We start from the raw sequence: 25,079 nt of genomic DNA on the forward strand, positions 1-25,079 counted from the left end.
AGGGGCCTTGACTGGAAAACATGGTGTCTCTAATCCCTCTGTTCAGTGGTTCAGGTAGAAGAACAACACAATGTGCACAAGCAGTTTTGAATGTTGTTTGAAATAAGATGAAATAATTGAAATAGAAATAATATTAAGTAATAGCAGGTAGTTGATTCACTTGAATGTCAGTTTTGTCAGTTTCTGTTTTTTATGGGGAAGTTAAATTTTCTAGTTTGAACTTTGGTTCAGATGCTTGACCAAATACATGAAGCTATTAAAAAAAAAAAAAAAAGTGATTTCACATACATTGTTAAACTCTTCATAGCTCCTTATTTGCTTGCTGGCTTTCGTTCTATTTTTCATTAATAGATTTAAATAAGATTGTGTGTTACATGTAAGTAGCTTCTGACTTCCAGATCCTTTGAAAATAGTTCTTACTGATGCTATGGATTCTTGCATGGACCAACAGATAAGACATTATTTGGTTTTCTTTTGTGAAGTGTTTCATGAGTGATCCACAGTGCTTTAGTTGCCTGCAAGATGAATGTATTGTAGACCATGTCTTTAATCATTAAAGGACGGGGACTTATATAGCCTTATCTTTGGCATCAAGAGTCAGTATTTGTGGCCCTCAGGATCACATCACATGCCTTAACCCATGAGCCCATTGGTTTCCTATAATATTTGTACATTTAACTTCTCATTGTATATAGAAAAAGAATCAAGGAAGTACTCAGCTCTAACTGTTCCGCTTCTTTAAGAGTAATTTTCAATGAAGGGAACAGTAGTTGTTGGATGTTTGCTAGGGATCAACTTTAACAGTGTCAGGGCAAAAGGCAGGTGAGATTGTTCCCCTTTTCTTACCCACGCCGTTGTAATTTTAGTAAAAGCTTTTTAATATTTCAGGGATGTGAATTGAAAGTTAGAACTATTCAAGTAGTGATACGGGAAAGGATTGAATATTGCTCCCAATTATCTGATGTTCATGTCTTAGATGGTAAAAACAATTGGAGGTAGAGTGCAACAGCTTCCTCTTGTTGCCTCATCCATGTTTTACTGGAGTCTGTTTTTATGATTCTGACTTAGTGGCTTTTGCTGCATTTTGTTTTCCTTTATCTAAAATCAGTACTGATAGCAGTAACTTTAATTTGTCTTTCTTGCTCTGAAATTTAAAAAATAAAAATAATTATACTTGTGTACTTTCCTGTCTGTGTTCACTAAATGCTAAAAGATTTGTTTGGAAGTATGGAGTTATGGTCACTGTTTGTGATATTGTTTTGTTTAATTAGAATGCATTGAGCGGTTTGGCTTCTGGTTCAGAAGACTGACAGTTTTCATTATGAAAGAGTATGTTAATTAGTAGAGACAGCTACTTAAAATTGAATATAGAATTTAGGATGAATTCAAGGCTGTATAGATCAGTTTTAGTAATTACAATATTTGGATGTCAAAATATTCTGTGAGATATTGCTGATCATGTTACTAATTCTAGCTATTCTTTCACTTTTCTTTCACAGCCCCATGACTTTGATGAATGCAGATTTGATATTAGTGTAAACGATAGTGTTTGGTACCTCCGAGCTCAGGACCCAGACCACAGGCAACAGTGGGTAGATGCAATAGAACAACACAAGGTATGTTTTCTCCTTATTTCTTTTCTCTCTCATCAGATCTGGTGGCCCTTGTGGGAGTTGTAAGCTTCACTGAGTAGTCAGTAAAGTACTCAAGATACCTATGACAGACAAAAGTTGCAAGATGTAAGCAATGTGTTAATTATGTTCCAAATGAATTCATTTGCTTGTCCTGCATGGATAGAAGTTTAGAAGACTAGGAGCTAACAACTGTGAACTTTCTGGAACTCTCTATTTTGAAAAAGAAGAAAGTTCGCATCATATTTAGGATGGACAAAACTAATAAAAAGCCACTTTTCTCATTATCAAATTGTTTCTTATCTGTCCTAGATATTGAACTTGTTAGTGTTGCAGTCCATTCTCTTAGGTTATCATTCTGGTTTTAGGTTCATCTGTTTCATCATTTGGCAGCTTTTACTCAATCAGATTACTGGCTCTTGTTTCTGTCTTCTAAGGCTCTACTTTTCATTAGTATTTTTAGTTGTCCTGATCAAAGTGTCTTTTTCCAATGAACTCCGTTATTTTCTTTTACCTAAAGTGCTTGAAAGTCTGAGTTGTTTTTTTTTTTTTTTTTTTTTTCCAAAGCATATCGGATATAAAGTATCCACTGTTTTCAGATACAAGATAGACAAGTTTAATTACAGTATCCAGTGTAACCCAGATCCTGTATCTGGATTCTAAATATGTTGCAGGAATAAATATTAAAATAGATAACAAAGTAGGTATATACATTTTGTTACCTACATTTTACTTATTTTCACTTTGAGCTTCTCAAAGTACTATATGTAATTAGGAAGTATCACCTTTTCTTGGGGGTTCTTTATAATAACCTCTTAAAATTTAAGTGCTGTCTTTAGGTAAGTTGTCTAAAATCATGATTAGGATTCCAGTCCATTTGTAGCTTAGCATCGTGCCTTCATTTTGATAGATTTAGATAGCATACAAAATTAAGTTGCAAAATCAGGATTGCTTTCCATAATTTAGTGAAAAAATAGAAACCTAATCTGAGTACTTTTGAGATGAAAGTTTATGCTTGGAATACCTGAAAGATATGTCTCAAGAGGATGCACCAAACAAGTTGTTGGATTGCACATCTGTAGAGCTGGCATTTCAAAAACTTCTCTAAGGGCATGGGGGTCTTCACATAAGGGGTGGTGGGTACATGGAAACCCTGGTTGCCTAACGTTGGACTGGAATGCAAACAAGGTTTGGTGAAAGATTCAGTAGGTGATTTGGCTCTTTTCAGTTTCATGTGTATTACTTTGTACTGTTTACAAGTTGTTTTCATTAAGTGGAGTGGCACCCAGCTCCTAAATTTAAAATCAAACCGTTTAATATACTAAAGCAATACATTATTTAAAATTATCATTGTAGTATGCGCATAAATACCCTTATCAATCCAAAACAAAGCAAGGAAAACACTAAAAGGTAATGCAGTTTTGTAACACTAGCTTGCACTCAGAACTCAGAAAATCATGTTACTATCATTTTTTCTAGTGCAATAATCTGTCTTTATAACACAGTGATAACTTTGCATGGTAGATGCCTAAGGTATGAAAGTGTATCTGTTTCTGCAAAATAGTCCTCCTAAAATATGTAATCTGAACACCAGAAGCCTTGGAAAAGTCCTGTATGCACATAAATAGGTGTTTGGTTTAATGAAATAAACACAAAACGTACAGTTGTGATCTGATAATCTTTAATGTTTGCTGGAAACATGTCCAACTACCTTGCTTCAGCAAGGTATTTTCAAAACTAAAGTGGTTAGTACTCTGTTTTCCTAAAAGTCGCGTAATCTTTGTAGGAAATATACAATATTGACAGGGTGGAAGTTCATTCAACTTCCATGATCCGTAGCTTTAGGTAGCTTCACCCATCCTTTAATTTTTCTTTAACTCTTGTAGAAGCTTCATATTTAAACCCATGATGGACTTTTATGAGTCAAAAAAACTAATTTCTTACTCTGAAACTTTCTAAAGGAACTTTCCTGGTCAGATTAATGAAGTTCAAGCAAAAATCCCTTGAAAAGCTATTGCTAGGAGCCAAATTTTTGTTCTGTTTAGAAATGTGTTCTTGAATAGATACATAATTGATTAAACTTGTGAGAGGAAATTATTTCTTCCACTAAGTAATCATTTTGATTAACTTGAATCTATTGTCATATAAAATACTATGCTTTTTTGTTTTTGAAGGTCTTTGTTGCTTGCTGAGTGGGTAGCTAGTTCTGGTAGGCTGAAGAAGCTGTTTGCTAACAAAAGTATGTTTGTGAGAATTACTGTAGCATGTCACAAGGTTGTTTATCTTTAGAGTATGCAAGACAGACTGAAACTTTATGACTGTTTCATTGTTCTCTGAACAGAGAAAACGCTGATTTAAAATGAACTTTATATTAAATTTGAGTATGAGTAGACTTAGAAAAACTTACTTGTTGATGTTGCTAAGCAGTTAACTGGTAGCTAAGAAATGTGAAACATCTAATGTTCAAGCATAAAGTGTTAGAATTTGCTGCTGTTTGCTTTTATCAGGGCATTTGCCTTTTCTTGTATTGAGGTTCTTGAATGCACATGAAATGTTTCAAGTACAGCTTCTAAAGGGCTCATTAATTTTCTGGAACGGGAGGAGGGGAAAATCTAAGACAGCAATAAGACCATCAGTGAGGCAAATGAGGGAATGGTGCATGTGCAAGCCACGAGCCTGTTCTTCTACTTAAATGTTTCATTAAATGTACTGAGCACGTACATATGTCTGTAAAATAGCTGGTTGTAATGGCAAAGCTTTGTTAGAAAGTTTCTTTATTCTCCAGCCCTAAGAGATTGTCAGGTCTGAGATGGCTGATGACCTTTTCTTCGATCTAATGGCAATATGTATTGCCAAAGAACTCAAGAGCAGACAGTTTCTTCAATTCTCTAGTGTGTTTAAAAAAAAAAAAAAAAAAAGTATTGCATGAGGGTACTGATGTTTTTGAGAAGTTGCTCTCTTAAATAATAAACCCAAGGACTGACTCCAAGTCTGTACGGCAGTTTGAAGATGGAATATAGAATTTCTAACCTGAGATTAGAGAAATGTTATTAGGGCTGTGCTGTGAGAAAGCATCTAGGTTTACATGTAGAGAACATGAAGAATGCATGCAACTTCAAGCAAGTAAATTGTATCTGTTCTATACAGTGTGAATAACCAAGTAAGATTTACCTTTTTGTTGAAGCAGGTGTTTCTTCTCACATACTAAACTTACCCAACATTTTCGTTCTTTACTCTCTCTGTACTGGTAGATTTGATGTTATACCCTACTAATTTGCATTACTTCCAAAGGTATAAATATGGGGGGGGGGGTGAATTTCAGTACACTGAGAACAACCTGGATAAATTAACTCATTTTGAGTAAATTAACTTAAATGTTCTTCTGAAGTCTTGAAATTCAGATAATGTTTTTGTGACATTCATTTAACACCTGAGTTGAACACTCAGAGAATTGCTGAGAATTTTTAGAAATTAATGTTTTATGAGAAACTCTGCATCAGCTTGGGTTTCTTCTTTTCCATCTTTGTTTTAATTTTTCCACACAGTTTCTGCATGTGTTCATAATTAACTTTGTGATTGTTTAACAAAATAAACTGACAAAATTGTGAAAATGCAGATCAAAATTGTGTGTTTATCAAACGAATGTGTTATCAAGTCTTGTTGAACTTATTAAAATTACTGTCTTTGGGTCATACTAGAAGAAGTCATTCTCCATATACTCATATATGTAGTAGTTTTGGCACGTGAATAGATAGGCTTCCTTTTTCATTTTGAAATGATGATATACAAGGTAAGTATATCTAGAGCGGGAGGCATGTGTTTTCACATTTGTGAAAGGCATCAAAGTGGATACCTTGATGAAAGAGTGATTACTTCATTGTTTATACTGCTGTTTAGGCATTGAGAGAATTCAGCTATGTAGAATAGTGCTATACAGAAAAATCAGGATGATTAGAACTTACTGACTTTTTTAAGCAGTTTTTCCCCACATATTGCTTGTTTCCCCAAAGTTTACCTTATTAAATAATTCATTAAATAATTCTAATCTTGTGGAATTCTTAGTATGCTACAACTTCCAGTTGTCAAAAGAAACTCAGTAAGATTTTACATCTTTTTTTTTTTTTTTTTTTTTTTTTTTTTTTTTTAAATACAGATCTAGGTAAGACAGTAAAGGTCCAAAAAGTTGGCTAATAAAATTAAATTTTTGCAGAAGTATTCAAACAGTTGATTTAGTTTATTAAAAGTTGATTCATTTCCAGACAGGTAAACTAGAATTGGGACATTCAGTTTTGAAATTACTCTTTTTCCTGAATTTGAATTCTAGTTAATAGATTCATTTAGAAAACTGCAGAACAATCTTTCAACAGCCCAATATCAATGGCAATTAATAAGGCACTTTTGAATACCACTGTGGGGGAAAAAAATCAGCTTGAAATTTTCACAGAATGTTTGTTAACCACATAACGTGTGGCCATCTTTTCTATGTAACCTAGAAAAAAAAAGTTGAGAGTTTCCTTATTCACGAAGTATTAAAAGGAGTTAATTTCACTCTTAAGGTCATCCACATGTTGTGTTTTGCCTTGTCAGTATGCTGTTAGCCATTGAAAAAATATTACTACTAATACTAGTTGTAATGGTGAAGTGGAAAAGCCAGCAGATAAGTTCCTGAGGAGAGGACAGGGGGTAGAGGTGGACTTCTGACAGTCTAGTACAACACCATAGAAAGGTAAACTCCCAATGGCTAAAAATAGATCACTATAATGTTTTGCACTTGAAGTATCTTTAATTTAACAAAATAACGCACGAAATATTTTTAATGGTCTGAGAGATCTCTTTAAGATTGTTCCAAATCTAAAAAGGTACCCTAATGTCAGACTGCTTAAATCCATTCATACAAATCAGCTTCTGGGTAAAGTGAGAAGGATACCAGCTAAAATACTGAGGTATGATATGAAAGCATTTCTTAAAGTTAACTTCAGCCTTCTTTTTGAGTAGGCCAGGTAGTCCTATGTTTCTGTCTAAGTGTAAGATTGTGCAAGAGTAACTTGTCTTTCCAAGCTCAGAGAAAATATCAAGTTTCACTTCCATCTTGATGATAAGCATCCAGAATATCTCTGTTTCCTATTTTGTTCTGTAATTAGAATGTTTCAGCCTCAGACTGAGTCCCAAATGCTTCTGTCTGTCCATCCAATTGCATAGCTACTTAAATTTTCATGTTAACAGTATTAAGTCGAGCTTTTGTTTGAATACTGTGTAAATATTGATATATAAAATTATTTTTATTAATTATATGAAGATACTGAAAAATGCTACTGAAGATAACTTTCTCATACTATATTGTTTTATTAGCAGGGGATGCCACAGCAAGAATTTTCTGACCAGTTAATCTAGTCGGAAACTGTCATGAAGTTTAATTTCTTGAAAGTAGAGCTCAGAATATCAAGAGGAAATGAAGAGTGTAGAAGGGTACTACATCTTTTAAGTTGTTCATAGCACTCCTCAGCTAATGAAAGCCTATGAAATTTTGCTAAGACAGTCTTTTTCTCCTTTTCTATACATCCTAGTTCTGCCCCAAGACTGAACTAATTTACTGATAATGCCAGTAAAAACATGCAAATAAATCACTCCAAATCTGTTGCATGTCTGGAGAGAAACTTAAATGAGTAAGTTTGTACTTCCCTATTCATTCTGAACATACAAAGAAGGAATGCTATATTAAAAAAAATATATTCATCATACTGCTATAACAAACTTTTAAAAATTGAAGTTGAATGAGAAGTATACATTTCTGCCGTCAGTAGATAGTTTTGTACATTAAATTTCATTTTGCTATTTGGTAGGTCTTTATGGAGCCATTGAAATCAATAGCCCACATAAACACACAAACAACGTTTACATGTATGTGGAAACACTGCAAAAGATCTTCAGAAGTCTACACAGATGTTTTGACCCTTAACTGTTTTTTTAGGAAGCTTAGTGAATTGCTGCCAAGTCATTCTAGCAAACCGTATCTCTTCTAACGTTGATCAGTGAATGCTAGTTATAAATGCATTCTTGATTATTTTTAAAATAAATGTGCCAAGAGTGTATTTTCAGATGTGTCATAGGGTGGGGAGGGGACAGAAACAGTGTCTGTTGCCATTTCTCAATCTACTTCCTCTCCTGGAGTTCAGGTGTTTCCGTGATGTGTGATTTTTCATCATTTGTTTCATCAGTAGTAGATGTTGAGGTCTGAAGAGGAGAAAGAATGTGGCTTCCTAATCTTCTCACTTTTTGATGTTTCATCTCAACACAAGTTTCTCAATAACAGTTCACAAGTAAGACTGCCCTAAATCAAAGCAACAGTGCAGCTGAAGGAAGGAATAGGAAGTATGAGAGTAAGTAAGGATGTTTAACCTCACCTTCATTTCTCAGGTTCATAATTACAATTGTACAAAAATGGTGATGAAGCCCTTTTTTTCTGACATTTGCAGCCTAAATGTTGGAACAAATCATATCTCAGGTAGTTTCGGTGACAGCTAAATATTCCCTTTCAAACTGAATTGAGTTGCCGTGTTCTATTGCTCTGCAGCACAACAGTCTGAATTTTTCTCTTTGCTGACAATTGTGGAGGATAGCATATTAGTTTCTGTAATGCTTTACAGCTAGCTCTAATATAGCTCATGCATATAGTATGCAAGATGCTGGAGTGAAATGGATCTCATGTACAAGTACAGATGGCTGTAATTCTGAAAGGCCTCATGAAATAAGGTAAATGTTGGTATAGAAGGAAAAGCCAGCTAAATTATATAGCTTGTGGTCTACTTGGGAGATGGTAGTCTTCTCAGTACTACTAGCATGCAGGTTGTTTGCTTCGCATTGTTAAAATATCCAGGGTTCACATACTAATTCTTGGTGTGGTTACTTGTGGTTTTCAGTTTGTATAATAGGTGTTTGTAGTTAGAGAATTTGTGATCATAAAAGAGAACATCTAAATTACAAATTAAATAATAATAAGCTGGTGCCAATAATATTCCTAAAATGCTTGTTTAGTGATGATGTGTGTAATCTCTCACTGGTCACTTAAAGCATAGGTAGTTAACTAAATCTAGCTAAGCTTGTTGGGAGTTTTCTGAAATGGTAAAAACTCAAGGTTTGGCATACTGGTTTAGGAGCAAGTGCCTCACTTGCCATGAGGATTGCCTCATGTTGAGGCACTGACTTGCAGCAGCAGTCAAACTTGCCTGAGAGAATCCAGAAGATAAGCATTCATGTGTGTTAAGCCATAAAAAGTTCAATTCTCTCTTTAACAGACTTAAACATGTAGGCAAGTCACTGGTTAGTAGTACAGATATACGCAGAAAGGCATTGCAAACACTCTTCTTGATTCGAAACTAGGAAACCATAAGTTGTTTCTGGATCTTACACAGTAACTTCGATCTGCTCTTGCTGCTGATCTGTCACAGTTGTATGTTGACATAAACGATCTAATTTACATTCTTGTGTATTCACATTTGACGTCTCCCTACAAAGTAAAATTTGCAAAAACACTCCCTGATAGCTAAACAAAAAGTTAAATCCAAGAGTAGTCTTCTGAACTCTGACCTTCTGAACTCTGAATAAGTTTGCTTATTTGAATTTTGACCTGAATCTCAGACTGAAGTGGCAAATACACAGGAGAAAGATGTGGCCATCTCAAATTAAGTACCTTGTTTAGCTTCGGAAGTGTATCAGTCCTTCTTTAGCTGTGAATACTGTATTTTCTTTGTTGTTCCTCAGTGAGCTTTGACTGGTATAGTATTAGAAGAGAAAATAAATTGAAGGGAACTCATGAAGGGTTGTTAAATCAGTCCAAATTCCTCCCTTAAGGATGGACATAGCTCACATGATAATATTAGATGCTATGTTTGTTTCTACTTTTAGGATTCCTTCTTTGGTATCATTTTTATGTGTTCTGAGCTCTTCTTTACAGAGCAGTTCTATTCACAGTAATTCTGAAGAAGAGATCACTTCCTTCATCTTTGTAGCATCTACAATGTCTTGACTTTTCTGTTAGACTGAACAGTGCTCCTTTCCTCAGTCATTCTTAATGTGAACATGTTTTACAACTTTGCCTTCTGTTCTCTGAACCCTGTCCTCACCTTCTTTGAGCACCAAAACTGGACTCCTTATTGAGGATCGTAGACGTTGAACAGAAAGTAGGATTGCATTGTGGGTCTTGTAGACTATCCTGTATCACAACACCATGATTTTTTTATTTCTTCAGATTGTGAACTACTAAATTCATCTCTAGATAACATTGTAACTTGTGCTATATTTGTACAGCATAGTATTTCCTATAAACAAGTAAATGTAACTCTATCGTTCTAGTGAGCACAGTTGTTAAGTATTTATTGTTGTTCCATTACATTAAGTCTTTCCAACTCTTCTGTCTTGGATTTTCATTTCATTCCAGAAACAAATCTTTGTGCTGCTTGGGTACAGTTTCTTAAGCAATTGTACTAGATAGTCTGGTGCTTTCTAAAGAATGGTGAGAATGGAGACTGGCTGGCCCATGAACGACTGCATAACTTAGCAGTATTATAGCTGATAGCTGAGCTTGTATGCTATTCTTATGGGAGCTCCTTATCTGAGTCTGAAGCTGTATGCATACGAGGACTTAAGATTATCTTAAATCTTTGTATCCACTAAAGCAGTGATCTGTCTGCCATATGTTCCTAATTAAAGTTTTCTCCTCCATCTTGTCTGAGCATTAACAGGTAGTCTTCATAATCTTAGCAGAGGTCTTGAACTCTCCTTCTCTCAAACCACTGCCCCCCCCAGGCAGTAGTAAACTTACCTGAGGTTCTTTACTCCTATAATTCCTTTGAATTAGTGAACTACATGAATTGACTGAAGATTCAAATATAGTAATGGTTAAACTGTGGAGAGATAACTTTGAACCAGGGTGTTCTGAAATGCCTGGAGGAATGTCTAAAGCGTGCCTGAAAAGTACAGGCCAAAATGCATGTTGGCAAAGGATTGCCTCATGGGTGCAATACCATGTGGAAGAAAACACTTTTGGAAGTGCTAACTTGATATCAGATAGCCGTAAAGGCTGTGATACTGCTGCTAAGCTGTTAGGAGCATGTCAGTCAATATTTCTGTAATGTTATTTAATGACAGGTGATGTGCATGGTTAAAGTAACGGTGGTGCTACCTCTAATGCTTGAGGTAACTTAAACTAAGCAAAGCTACTGCACCAGCCATGCAGCTGGCCATGCAGTAAATAACCAATCTGATTTCTATAAACAAGTGGGAGTATTTCTATAAACAAGTTTTACTCTACTGGTAAAGGCAGTGGTGTTATTGATTTATTTTGTAAAAATAGCTGTGGTAAATAATACTGATAGTGTATACTTTAGTTTTACGGGAATAGGGGGAATGCAAGTGCCTATAACTGGCATAATGGCACAAGCAGCATGAGTTGGGCCCTCTGTGGCAGCAGCAGCAGCACTGTTCTGTGTAGCCTCAATGCACAATACTGTTTTCAGGCAGAAACCTCTGACAGACTTAACCTTGGTGTAAGTGCACTTTCAAATCAGGGAAGTGCTCTTCTTGGTATCCAGAACAGAAAGTACAGGAATGCAACGTGGAAGTAGTAAGACACAGTTAAAAGTTTACACTTGCCAAATAGAGATGCATGCTGTTTACTCAATTATTACTCATCAGCTCAAACTGTACTCGGTGTTAAGTTTAATAGAAGCAAGTTAGATTCTCTGTATGCCTCCATCTACCAAACTCAGTCTTTTTTCTTTCTGAACAGACTTTGTAAAGGGTGTCAGTGAGCAGGGTGCTTTGATTAAAGCAAATCTCCTTGTGTTGATAATAGCAGACCAGAGTTACACCCTAGCTATAGGGTATGTAGATGCTGCTCAGCCGCATGGGTGGGGTGCACAAGTAGCAATGATACGTATTCAGTAACATTCAACAGTGGGAACTTTGAAACAAATCTGTAGCTTTTTGGTTCTTTTGTCACCCCTTCTCCTCCATTGGCCCTTCAAAAAAAAAAAAAAAAAGAGAAAATAGGAAATAGCTGCCAGAGCTAACGTGAACTTAAAATACTGGGGGAGACTTTGAAAAGGTTAATTCTTTTAAAAAGCATGGCAGGACTTGGCATCTTCTGCTTGTTAAATGCAGTGTCTGCTTAGCACTAATAGGAAACTTTTAAGGTAATTCTTATAGAATGTATTTTGTGAAAAAAAAAATGATTTTTTTTTTTTTTTTTTTTTTGCTTTTGTGCAAACAGATTGGGGTTTGGCAGGAAGGGGAACAGATGTCCATCCCTCTTTTTTGCACTCCCATGATCTGAAATAACTTGGAAGGACTTTATTACCTCAAAATTGCTAGTTTAAGTAAGCAAGTATAGCCAAGACTGGTAAGATGACACATCCTATTTGCGCGGCATGACACTAATAGTGAAACCTGTAGATGTGAAGCCATGCTTTCAGGAGAAGATGAGATGTATTGTTCAAGTGTTTAATCTTTTACTAGAGATAACAGAAGTTTTTTCCTTAGACTTAATTCAGTTATACTCCTTCAAGGAGGAAAACTAAGTTTGGCTATGTCTTACACATTGCATTATTTTAGCATAGGTGTCAGCAGGAGATCTTAAATGACAAGCAATGTCGTGTGTGTTAATGTTACTAAATTTGCAAAGTGGACTTGCTGCTGGTCATTGTATGTTTCCTGAAAGAAGACTCTAGGGGAAGGTGAATCAGCAGTTTCAGCTGACTATACAAGCATATGCTGAAGCAAACCTAAATGTTGTCAGTTCCAAACTGTTGAAACTTCCCTTTTAGGAAAGGAAAAAAATCATTCTCTGCCTCTTGGCACACTTTTGTCACTCTTGGGTCTGTCTTCCAACAGCAGCTGTAAGTTACAGCTTTATCAATAAGTGGTTACAGTTGAAACTCCTTAAAGCTTGACTAAAGCTTACAGTCAATTCCAGACTAACACACTTGATTAATTATAAACAATGCAGATTGTTTCACTTTGACCAACTCAATCTTTGCCTGTGTGTTCCAGTTATGTTTCATAACAATCACTCTGGCTTTAAGAGTAGATACTGTAATTCTCTGAGGAATACTTCCTTGTAGGGTGGAGACTTGGATGTCTAATTGGACTTGCTCTGAGCAGAAGGTGGGACTAGATAACCCTTGCAACGTCAGTTATTCTGACTCTGTGATAAATCCATATTTCTTATAGAGGAGTTAAATCAGCCTTCCTTGTTCATGTCATATTCTGCTTCAAATTGAAAGGACTCCCCATTCCTTTCTCAAAATATTTCCTGTTTTTAATAGACACCAAAGTTCTGTTGCCTCAAACTTGCAAGTTTTCAGGTTTCATAAGCAAAAGATCTGGTTTAACGTGGTCTCCTTCAAGTTCTGCTTTACTCCTCAAGTGTTGTAAGGTGCAGTTTCTACTTATTTCCATGTTTGTTTACCCCAAGTAGGCTATGCTGAGGTTAAGCAGGAAATCAAATATCTATTTCATGTGTTGTGTGGTATTTGGTAGGTTTGAGAAAATCTAACTGTGCTAGATAAACCCACCAGTTTGAAATGCAAAAAGAAAGTGCAAAGACAAACAGCAGATTTAATTACTTTTATCGTAATCTAATCAAGCAACACAGGGGACTTAAGGTTCGTACAGTGGTATCTAATTGATCTTCAGAGACTTACTGGGCTAGTTGTTGTTCTAAGACTTGAGAAGAAGCTGCCATGGCTACTAATTTCTTTAATAACTTTACATCAGTGTTCAGCTGACAATACCAGTCCTATATAGCTTCTCTTTCTGGAGTATCCATGTGAGTAGACGGGTGTTTCCCTGTTCACCTGGACTAAAACCATGCTCCATTATGTGTTTGGGCTTGGCCACATTAAAAGGAAGTCTGCAATACATGACCTCAGGCTGCAATTAGAAACAGAACTTGTGTGTCACCTGCCTAGAAAGGTTTGCCAGCCTTATTGATCTGTATTGCCTCACTTTAAGATCTTTGAAGAAAGGTCTTTTCTTCTATGATGCACAGGCAGTCTGCAAAGTTTTATTTTATTATCCTGGACGGTGGAGCATCTTTAAGTACTTTTGGATGAGAACACCCTAGTTTCACTTCTCTGCCCTTTTTGTGGATGATACTTTTTTGTGCCTGAATGGTCTGCAATGCAGATCTGAGTGTGAAGATCCTGCTACAGGATGCAATTTGTCACTGCCATGCAGAATGAGCAGGGAACACCTTGCTCACCTACGATCAGGTTGGAGTCTCCCTTTCCTTACTTAGCAACGGGGTGGTTAGCTTTTAACGTGTTGGAATTCAAAGCAGACAGCAGCAAGAATATGACCATTTCCCTTTAAGGAGTGCTCTACTGTAGGGCAGTTAAGGCACAAGTTCTTGCAGAAAGTCCACAGTGGTGCTGCAATGAAATGAGACAGTTCAGTTACTAGGAGAAGACTGAGTTGCAGGCTACTGAACTGCTTGTTTTTATCCAGCAGTACGCTGTTTTCTAGTTGGCACTGACAGTGGGGGGCTTTCTATGCTTGTATTCAAACACTGTCCTTGTCTTGTTCAAACTTTTTTACCCCTCTGGAAAGCAGTAAGTACAAGATCTCTGTTTCTTTGGAGATGTTCAAAACCCACCTGGATGCAATTCTCTGTAACATGCTCTAGGTGACCCTGCTTGAGCAAGGGGGGTTGGACCAGATGATCTCTGGAGGTCCCTTCCAGCCTCAGCTGTTCTGTGAGGAAAGGTGGCACATGCTTAATGCACAAACTACTACCAACAGTATTACAATTCAGAATAAAATGTGTGATAACATTTATTTTTGAAGTCCCAAGCATTTTGGTACCTAAATCCTTTGGTTTGTTATCTTTGGTGCAGTAGAAGCAGCCTTTTGCAAGCTGTTTTTCTACCAGTTCCCAAGTTTTCCTTCAAGGGCAGGGTAGGTCAGCTAACTGTTGTGACCTGTGCTGTGCTTGAAGTAGTTTTTGCTATTGTCTTGCACAGAGGGTGTTGGCTTTCAGCAAATAAAAGCAGTCTTTCTTTTCACATGAATGAGTAATGATAGTGTGGAGGGTGTTTCTGTATTGGCAGATAAAGTTGAATTTAGTATTTTTACTGATATGCTTACTGACATAGTGTGTAAAGTGAGATAACATTTTCAACTATCTTTTTTTTTTTAATTTTAAATTTTATCAAAGACTGGAGTTCTGGAAGTTGCACTGCTTAAAACAGTCCTACAGACATCTGTAAGCCTGCTTAAGTTTGTGTTGTGTGGAGTAAATGAGTTATTCCAAATGAAGTATTTCTGTATCGCTACTGCATGACTTTTTATGGTTTGGAAGGGTTTAACCAGAACTCTGTTTCTTCTGTTGCTTTTCAAAGTGCATATACATACAGGGAAAACTAGTTTGGTGAGAACCTGCTTAATGCATACTCTGTACATGAAGACATCCTGTGCCTGTTCCTATGGCTTGTATATAAACCTCATTTTCACAGTGAGCTGTTTGACAGCTGCAGACTAATGGCAGAGCAGTTGAAAATGAATGGAAATCTTCTACTTGGACATGGGTACTTGAGACAGAGGTGTCCTGTTTTCTGCATGTCACATATAAAGCGTTCTTTTTTTTAAAGTTATACTAAGCTTCAGTACTTACGGTTAGATGAAGTTCTAAGAAATCTGTGTCCAAATATTCGTCAAAGTGCTTAGTTTTGTGCTAATGACTCTGGACAATCTTAACTGGAAACTACCCTGTTGATTCATTGTTTTGAACTCACTAATCAGGAGACATGACTTCAGGATAATTTTGTTAATCTCTTTCAACATATTTTATGCAACTTCTAATTTATTGCCATTCTATTAGCAGTAGATGTCGTTGTTACTTCTTGCATACTGCGCAGGAAACTTTATGTAGCAATGTGTTTCAAATGTAATTATAAGGGCTAAAGGTAAAAGTGCTCCGTTCTTAATTGTCTGCCAAGAAAAGGAGGTTTATATGCACAGGGACTGAAGCAGAAACAGGGTAAGGGTTACTGTTGGGCTTTGACCAATAGTAACCTTCGGACGTGTCTGTTCCCTTTTCGCTAGTTCCCTCTAGTGGTCACAAAGGATACCGACTTGAGGAGGTTAATTACTTCAGCTGGTATCTCTTCAAATTCTTGTGCTTTAAATAAACGCACCCTGAATTAATGCGGGGTGTGTGGAAACGTAATTCGTCCGGCCCAACCTGTTAGAAGAGGGTTTGTCGTGATATTTTGTAATGGGAATGCATACTTGCATGCTACAGGCTGGTGGTTCAACTAGCTTTTGGAGATGGGAGTTTTTATCCTTTTAGATATCCAAATATGCCTTTTACTTGAAATTTAGTTGTACAGAGCTCTTACCTAGCATAAACTAAATTTATTTCTAAAGTGTTTTGAGCCTCCTGAGGTGAGAGCTGCACTATATGCATGTTCTTGCCTTTCTGTATCTTAGACTAGGTGTTATGTCTAAATATTTGAAGTGTTCAGATAATTTATCACTTTAGCATTCTGTTTTTATTAGTATTGGCCCACACACTAACATTAGAATTATAGAATCAAGTAGCACTACTATTTGTAAAACAGTTCATGTTTTCCTTGACATTTTTAAAATGTCAATGTAACTATTGTATACTTTGTGTTTGACTTAAGATCTTACAAACGTTTCTTACATTACAAATGCATTTATGCTTGTTATGTAGAACTGCTCTGTTGTTTTGTTGATACAGTTTTTCTGTCAGAACTTTATCATTAATACTTTCCATCCAGAATGTTAATCTTCTGGGGAAAAAAAATAATCTGACAATTACTGCCTAGTTGGTTTGTGTTTAAGAATCTTTATTTTGGCAAATTGATTTATGGTTGGAAACTTAAGAATTGTGTGTGCATAAAGAGTCTTTAAAACAGACAGGGCATGGTTTCTAAATAAAGATAATTTTGAAATAAATAGACTATTTTTATGCAGCTTGTACCCTGGCCAACTTCAGGAATCTGAAGTTGTGTCAGGAACATAAGAAAATGAAGCATGTCCTGAGGAGTCCTTCAGTTCATATAACATTTTTTGTTCAGTTCTGTAATTGGTGCAGTAAGCCTTCTTTGGTATTTGGGGACTTGTGAGGGAAGTGAGTGTTGAGATCTGATAAAAACGAGGACTATAACAAAACGGAAATAGGAAGAATGAGGAATAGGTTTTGAAAACCAAGGAAAACATGCTACATTTAATGGTTTGAGATGCAAAACAAGCTATGTTTACCATATTTTTGCCACCTTTTCACAAATTACTGTAGTAAAATTGCAATTTAAACAGACTATGTTTCTTATAGTTTTCCTTTTGGTATAGAGTCACTTTTTTCTTGAATCCTCTTTTAGACTTAATACGGACTCTTCAATCTTTGACAAATCCAACTGTCTTCATCCTCCAGTGCTTACTATCTACTGCATACTCTGCGGTATGCCAGGCATTTACTAGAGATATCTGTTCTGATGGCAAGGTGAATATCTGAGGAGTGAGTAGAAGGAAAATCTGTGTGGCAGTGACAAGGTAACAGTTCACTGAAGTAGGTGAATAACATTTAATGATCTTCTTCCAAAAGTATTTGATGACTTATCTACGTATTGATAAGCCTGGTGAGCTGTATGCTTCTCAGCTTATCAGTAGATTTCTGTGTTGCTGTAAAGCTTTGAGACCTGATAAAAATGAGGACTAAAAAAAAAAAAAAAAAAGCATGTCCTCCAGACAAGTAATATCACTTGCACAGTTAGTCCCCATGATTCACCCAGATTGAAGGAGGCTGCTGTATTTTATATTCTGGGGTTTTCTGATGTAAAAGTTTCTGTAGAACGAGCAAAGGGTGGCTAGGCTTCTCAACTCCACCTCTGAAACCTGCTCAGACTTGTAGCTTTCTGAGTAAAGTTGGAAAAAGCTGTTTAATCAGGTATCAAGTGAGCGGTCACGGGTATAGTCTGTAGCACAAGCTTCTTAAGCATAACGTAGACTGTAGACTTGTTCTTCCACTTCCATGCAGAGATGATATTAACACTTCATTACCTTAAATATGTTAAAAAAATAAAATAAAATAAAAAATTAAAAAAAAATAGAGTTGGGGCAGTAATTTCTTCCCTGCCACTTTGAGGGAGAAGAGGGACATTATGACCTCGATATCTGCAGCTACCACAAACGCCGAGTGCTGTCCCTGTGCAGCGCCTGCTGCCCCCCTGCCTAGCGGGCGCTTCGCAGACGAGCACCCAGAGGCTGGTTCTGGGGCTCCAGCAGGGCTGCCTCCTGCCTTCCCGGCTCACCGGCCTGCTGAAGTGTGTATGTACTGTCCTTAAGCCAAGGTCCATCCATATGTATTTTAAATTAACTTGTTCTGTGAAACCTGACTATTCCTTCTAGCTTTTAAAGCAAATCAAACAATTATTTAGTATGTTGTGTGGGAACCTCAGCCAGAACATCGGTGCTTTTTGTAACTGTGTTTAACAGCAGAATAGAGATTTCTGGTTCTTGTTTAACTCTGCAAATCTTGTCGCTCCTGACAACCCAGATTCACCAAGAGGATCAAAAGCAATCTGTGTCCTTTCCTGTTATAACCTGGTGGCTCGGCAGTACAAGCTGCTTTAGTTTTACTACTACATCAGTATACAGAGGGAAGCAGTTGTAGGCTCCGGGGTGTTGTCCTCCTCAGCATCCTGTCTGTTCTCTGTTTGGAGTGCCTGCTCCTCCCTATTCGCCTGGTCTGGAATCTCAGCATTTTAAGCTGTTGAATAATATTTGGTGAATAATCTTCCTGTGCACGTTCTTTAAGAGAACTCATGGAAAAACAGTATTCACCCATGCAATTAATCATGGGTATGAACTACATGGATAAAGATTGTCAAAGACCAGATAATTGCCTTTGGTTGCATCTTTGTCAGCCTTTGTTCTCCTCTCTGCAATGCTTTGTGTATAGGTGCTGCTGCTTTGTCCTATCCCTTCCTTTAGAAAGTGGTAGCTCGTTCCAGCACTTCCTAACCTGTGTGCCAGTCTAACTTATGAAGGTGTTAAAGGTGGTTGTCATCCATAGGCAGCATATGGTGACTTACCAAAAGTATTTGGAGGTTGAGAAGTAAAGATCCAAAGGATGTTGGTAGATTGAGTGGTATAGCAGTTATGATTATCTTAGTGCTGTATTGCTATAATCTCTGTTTTATTGGTTGTCTTGTGCTTATTTGTCATCCCAGAATTCTTGTTTCCTCTTGGGCATGTAGTATGCTTATTTATTGCAAAATTGCAAAGTTTATCACTACACAAGGAAAACATGCCTACATTTCTTTACCTGCTTTTGCAGTTGTGAAGAAAGTTCATGTTAGAATGTTTTTAGCTTTTTACTTTTCTAAGTAGTCTCTTGCACTGCGCTTGGGAGGGCTGTAGGCAGGGTAATCATCCTCCAGAGGCTCCTACCTGGATTGTGAAATTCCTGTCTCTGCCTTCCTGCTGACTAATATCTGCCTTGCTTTCAACGTGTTAGAATTGCATTGCCAGAGCCTGTAGACCACTTGATAAAGCAGACCTACAGATATATGTTAATAATTAATTTAACTTCAATACACAGAAATGCATATCAAAGTGCCCTGCTTGCAGTGTTAGTATTCTTATCTGCCAGCCATCCCCACGTAGTCCTTTCTTGGGTTAAATAGCAGTACCCTTTCTTTAAATACGTGCTGAAATACTTGCAGCTAGTCTAAAAATCACTCTTGGAATACAACCAGGGGGTTGACAGACCTCTTCTGCTTTGTCTCCAGCTCTTTCATTTATATCTTTACTTGTTTTCTTCTACACTTTTTTTTGTAAGCTACTGTGGCTTGATCTTTGTTTGTTTGTTTAGCCTTTTTCACAAATACTGCAGAAAACCTGATCCTAATGTCTGTTTCATCACCTCCTAGGGTAAGCCTTATGTTTTAGAGGGAGGAGCTGCCTGCTGCTTGTGTTATGTAAAATAATAAATAATTTATAATGCTAACAGAAAATATCTGCCTTGGTGGACAAACACAGTGAAGCATTTGACAGGCACTAAATCAAGACACAATCAAAATAATTCTTGAAGACATGGGAGAATAATTTGCTTTATTTGATTTTTTTTCAAGTGGAGGAGCTCTCCAGCAAGTCTGCTTTATTCCAGAGGATTACTGACCCACTTTAGGAAATCCTTAACTGGCGGATCTGTGTGAGCCATAATGGAAGTCTGCAATATGATTCTGTGAATACTTAACGATTTTACTGAAAGCAGCTTTTCTGACATACTGCCTTGTTGCTGATACTAGCACCTGCTCCGGTAAAGAATCACATGAAGCTTTGTATCATGTGGCTCTTTGCTCTCATCTATCATAAAGAAAAAGCGTTTTGAAAGGATTACTGGATTTCATGCAGCATCTTAGAAAGCTGAAGCTGTTGCAGTGTACTAACAAATGCCAGTTTTGAGCGTAGCTTTGAAGCTATGATGTATGCATGGAATTTCAAAGAACTGCATCTATATACTGATCATGATAAATTAGCGTTAGTGCTTGATGCTATGTATTAATACAACTTCTGAGTTATTTTTGGTTTTGAGCAGAGACTGTTAGTTCTGTCATATGAACTCTACCCACGTTCCAATTTTTATTCTGGGAAATTAAAAATTGTGTAAACAGAAGAAGCTTGTGTCAAGATTCCTCTTCTCAATGTAATTGAGTATTTCTACAGTGAATAGTTAATGATGATCTGCTTTGCAAGACATAAATGCGGCAGTGACCTGTTCTCATTTAGATGTTGCGGTAGCAGAATGGTGGGGCTTTGCACGGTGCATGCTTTCATTGTTTCTGTTAAGCTGCTTGCATGTATCTGCTGTGAGCTGAGTGACTTGTTTCTGTGTCAGTTATAAAGCAATACTTATTTTCTGTTTCTCCTGATAAATAAGTATTCCTGTTTTTCTCTTTCCCGTGGGCTATTAAAACATAATAAAACATTTGTGTTTTGTGAACATGATCTATAAATGCAGATGCTTCAGATTTGTGTTGTGCTGTTCAGTCCGCTGAGCTTGCTTCGTGGTTGCAAAGAGTTAAGACTGCCTAAATGTTTTTATATAGCAGATTTTTGTTGGCAGGGTTTGCAAGCTGATGGGTCACTGTCTTGTGTACAATTCTAAAGCATGGATAAACTGTTTAATCACAAGCACAAATGACTGTCAAATGTACTGCTGAAAAGGTACCTTTAAAAAATAAAGCTTAGTATTTATATGGGGAGGCTTTTTCACCCTCAGGTTTTATTTTATGAGCTAAACCAAATGAGCATTGACTATAATGGTAATGTAGGAGGAAAAGGATTTAAGTCAATGTGAGTCACAAGGTGAGAACTTAAGTCACAAGGTTTTCTACTTCTAAGATTGTTTATTTTCTTCTTTGTTCTATGGTAGTATTGTGACCTTGATTAAATCTTCAGATGTGGACATTCAGAAATTTCACTTAAGCTTAAATCCAATTCCTGTGAACATGTGTCTTGCTCACTTGAAGGAAAAAACATTCAGAATACATCTGCTGTTCTTAGCAAAAATGCTCTGACTAATACATTGGATATTTTTAATACAACTTCAGTAACAGATCAATTTTAAGATGTATCTTACTGAAATGAAAAATGTTACCTTCTTTTTAGTTTGTACAACTTTAACAGAATGAGTCCCTGCTGTCAAACCAACAGTAGTAAGAATGCATTCAGAATCATCTTAATATACGTAGTATATGATTAAGTAAATACTGAAATTTACAGTAGAACAGTGAAATTGTTTCAATTTGCATTTAAAGGCAATGTTAACAAATATCTTATGATTTTCCAATTCTATAAAATGCTCTCTTGAGGTTTTTACTGATTAAACACTTCTGAAGAGAAATAATATTGTATGCCTAAAACTCTTGTGCTTCTATCTTTATCCCCTTACCTGTTTTGCTTTCACTTGTCAAGTCCTTGAAGGACCTGTCCATTTAAAAAAAAAAAAAAAAAAAAAAAAAAAAAAAGCTCTTGAATATTTTAAGAAAATTAATCAAAGCTTTATTATTTCCTTACTTTCGTACTTAAGTGAACTACGTGAACCCTGTGAACTAAGCTATAATCTTTGCAACATAATACCGAGTGCATTGCAAATACAGATGTGGTCCAACATCCCAAATACATTACTAAAGCCAAGTGTACCCTCAACACTTTGATATTCTTAAAAGCAAACAAAAAAACCACCTGTGTTACAGTGTGATTGTTCTTAACAAAATGTCTAAGCCAATAGATATTTAAGACATGTTTCAAAACAAATAGTACAATTTATGAAAAAAAAAAGCTTTTCGCACTTCTGCTGTTATACTTTTATAGCTACATGTATTATTTCTGGGATACATACTCAGCATAAAATGGCTTTAGCTGTGTTATATATAACATGACTAAATGGGGCATATACATCCTTCATGTGACAGAATAAGCAAACTGATTCTTATATTCTTTCATTTGACCTGAAGCTGTCATTAAACATAAACTTCTGTTTCTCCTGTTTCAGGTTATAGTATTTCTCTATATTTTCCTGAAATAAGGCAATGAATGTGATATGCTTTATTAAGTATTTCAAATTTACAGGTGCTTGTATTTCTTTTATTGCAAGTATCGTGCACATTAATCAGTTAAACCTTCAGCAAAACTTCTAGGCCACCTTTTTCCAATTATGCTTATATTTCTTTCTCATACTAATTTTTCAACTTCTCTTCTACTTTTGATACTCATCCTGTTTCTTTTAAAGTCCATTTTGTTTCCTCAGTTCTTTCTTGTCTTCTGCCTCATTTTTTAAACAGGCTGGATGGACACAGACCCTTGGCTTTTTCTTGCTTGTTCTTGATGAATAATCTTGTGTAGTCATGTTTGTTGAAGTATTATGTTAACCGCTCTGAGACTCACATTTCTCTTTGCTCATACCTTCATTTCTGGAACACAGTTTTTCTCACTGCTCCTTTTGTAACCCAAGTATACATACTTTGTCCCATACATCACAATATTATCCAAATCTTGTTTCAAATACTTCAAAAAATATGTTGTCCTTACTGTTTTTGATACTCTGTATGCTCATTTTTTATCTTAAGTTATCAGCACTTTGCTCAGTTTTCAAAGCAGCTTCCAATTTTCCCATTAAAAAGGACAACAGCTAGATTTTATTTTTGCTTCTTATTCCATGTCATTCATTTGGTATCACTGTCTACTCGTCCCTTCAGGATTTCTCTGCTACCATGTGATTTCTTAAACCTGTCAAAGGTCCTTCACAATGTTGTCGATGTCCACTTGATCAAATTAAAAACAGTATTTCAGATGTTAATATCTGAACTATCATTTTTTCTTTTTCTTTTTTTCTGACCACTTACATTAATGTATAGGGAAATATTTTTCTTTCAGGTGGTCAATATCTAGTTTTATTTGTAAGGGAATTCATCAAACTTAAGATTTTTATAACTTTTTCTGGCTATTTTAGTAAACATACAGCTTTCATGTTTTTGCAACATTTAATTTACTGTTATCTTCATTTGTTTTCTGTATCTCGTTTTGTTTTATGTTTTTTGTTGTTGTTAAAGATAATTTTAGTCTAATATAAAATATTGCTGAAAAAGCCTGGAAAAAGAAATTATTGACAGTCATCATCTGTTTTTCTGTAGTCTCTATTTTGTTTCGTTTAAAAATAAAAGGTGCTATTTCAATGATTGGAAGGATTTACTAAAGTTGTTGATTTTCTTCAAACTGGACCATACTAATCCCCCAATTAATTGTAGAGTACTGTAGGGTTTTTGAATGTCATGTAAAAGAAATATTCCGTGGTAGAGATTGCAGATAGCAAAGGAATAGAAACGTTGTCCTTTTGAACCCTTATATACGTTTTCTTGCTCTTTTGAGGGGTACATAACAGGTTGTAGATAACTACTGCTTTTTCAGATCATTATGATAACAAAAAATAGATTCATATTAACTTCACAGATGCTAGACCAACATCTTAAACTTGCAGAAATAACTTCCGTAAAGCCCTATTGCATCCTAACAAGAAACAAATGGTCTGTTTTTAGGAGAAATTATTTTAATCTTGTTTTCATGGTTTCTCCTCTTATTAAAAGGCTCACCACTCTAGTTTTTATGTGGCTTGTATTTTTCAGACTGAATCTGGCTATGGATCAGAGTCAAGCTTACGTCGCCATGGCTCCATGGTGTCTCTTGTTTCTGGAGCAAGTGGATACTCTGCAACATCCACCTCTTCGTTCAAGGTTAGTGAATAATGTTTTCTTAATATTGGTTTGTAAATACAACACTTTAGCAAATGGAAAGAAAAGTTACACAAAGATTCATTCACACAACTAGAGGAAAAAATACCAAGTCTTTGGTTTGCTGTTAGTGTTAATAGTTACACATGTGATGATTAATGGATCTTACAGGAAGCTTTCATGTGCCTCTGTGCAGTTGTCCCTTTTAAACTACAGTATTATCTTCCAATGGCAAGAGGAGTCTAATGGGAGGATTCATTAACCTTTTCTCTTGTTCTCTTGATAGTACAAGGGCTTCTAAACAAAAGGGAATGCTGGTTCTGTGTATTAATAAATATGATTTTTAATGCAAATTGATAAATTATGACTTTCCCTCTTCCATGTGTATAAACGTTTAACATCCCACCTTGAGTGGGCTGTACTTGATAACAGAAGAGGAGCAACACAAGAAAGGGGAATAAAGATTAGAACAAAAATCTGGAGCTGATTGTTTTCAGGCACGTAGTTGCAAACTTAGGAGCAAGCAAAACTGTGTTTTTAATAAGCTTTTGTTCAATGCTGTAAAGTAGCAGGTGCAGTGGAGATGAAAAGTTGAGACCCAAGAACAAAATGAAGATACACTTGTATATGGTTTTTGGAATCATATTGTTCTAACAGTATTTTGTAACTACTGATCTCTGAAATATCTTTGAAGTATGTAAAAGATTTGTTCATCATTGTTGCAGAAATCCTTTTTTTTATTATTATTATTTAGGCATTAAATTTTTGCAGAGTATGTAGAAACATTTAAAGCACTTCTCTCTTGTATTTTCAGAAGGGCCATAGCTTACGTGAGAAGCTTGCAGAGATGGAAACCTTTAGAGACATCTTGTGTAGACAAGTTGATACTTTACAGAAATACTTTGATGCCTGTGCAGATGCTGTTTCCAAAGATGAACTCCAGAGGGATAAAGGTAAAATTGTAATTGAAAACACTGAGCTCCATAGAATTTAACTTTTTAGATGGTAAGAAATAGCCCTTGAAATAGTTCCTTTAGCATTTTATGTCCTATAGAGAAAACAGGTGTCTTAAATTTGCTCTTTAATATAGTAATTAATCCTAGATATTTCTGCTTAAATAATGTTAACTATTTAC

General features: G+C 36.0%; 1 protein-coding gene across 2 annotated transcripts in view; it reads left to right on the forward strand.

Moving 5' to 3' along the window:
• The window catches only part of CERT1 (ceramide transporter 1), a 79,718-nt gene that overhangs the window by 23,671 nt on the left and 30,968 nt on the right, over positions 1 to 25,079 (forward strand). For both annotated transcript variants that reach the window (XM_084503439.1, XM_084503438.1), the window contains exons 3-5: positions 1,500 to 1,616; positions 23,840 to 23,947; positions 24,759 to 24,897. In XM_084503439.1, coding sequence (XP_084359565.1) covers positions 1,500 to 1,616; positions 23,840 to 23,947; positions 24,759 to 24,897 — 364 coding nt within the window. The remainder of the gene's footprint in view (positions 1 to 1,499; positions 1,617 to 23,839; positions 23,948 to 24,758; positions 24,898 to 25,079) is intronic.

This window comes from Aythya ferina, assembly GCF_964211825.1.
Source record: "Aythya ferina genome assembly, chromosome: Z".
Lineage (NCBI taxonomy): Eukaryota > Metazoa > Chordata > Aves > Anseriformes > Anatidae > Aythya > Aythya ferina.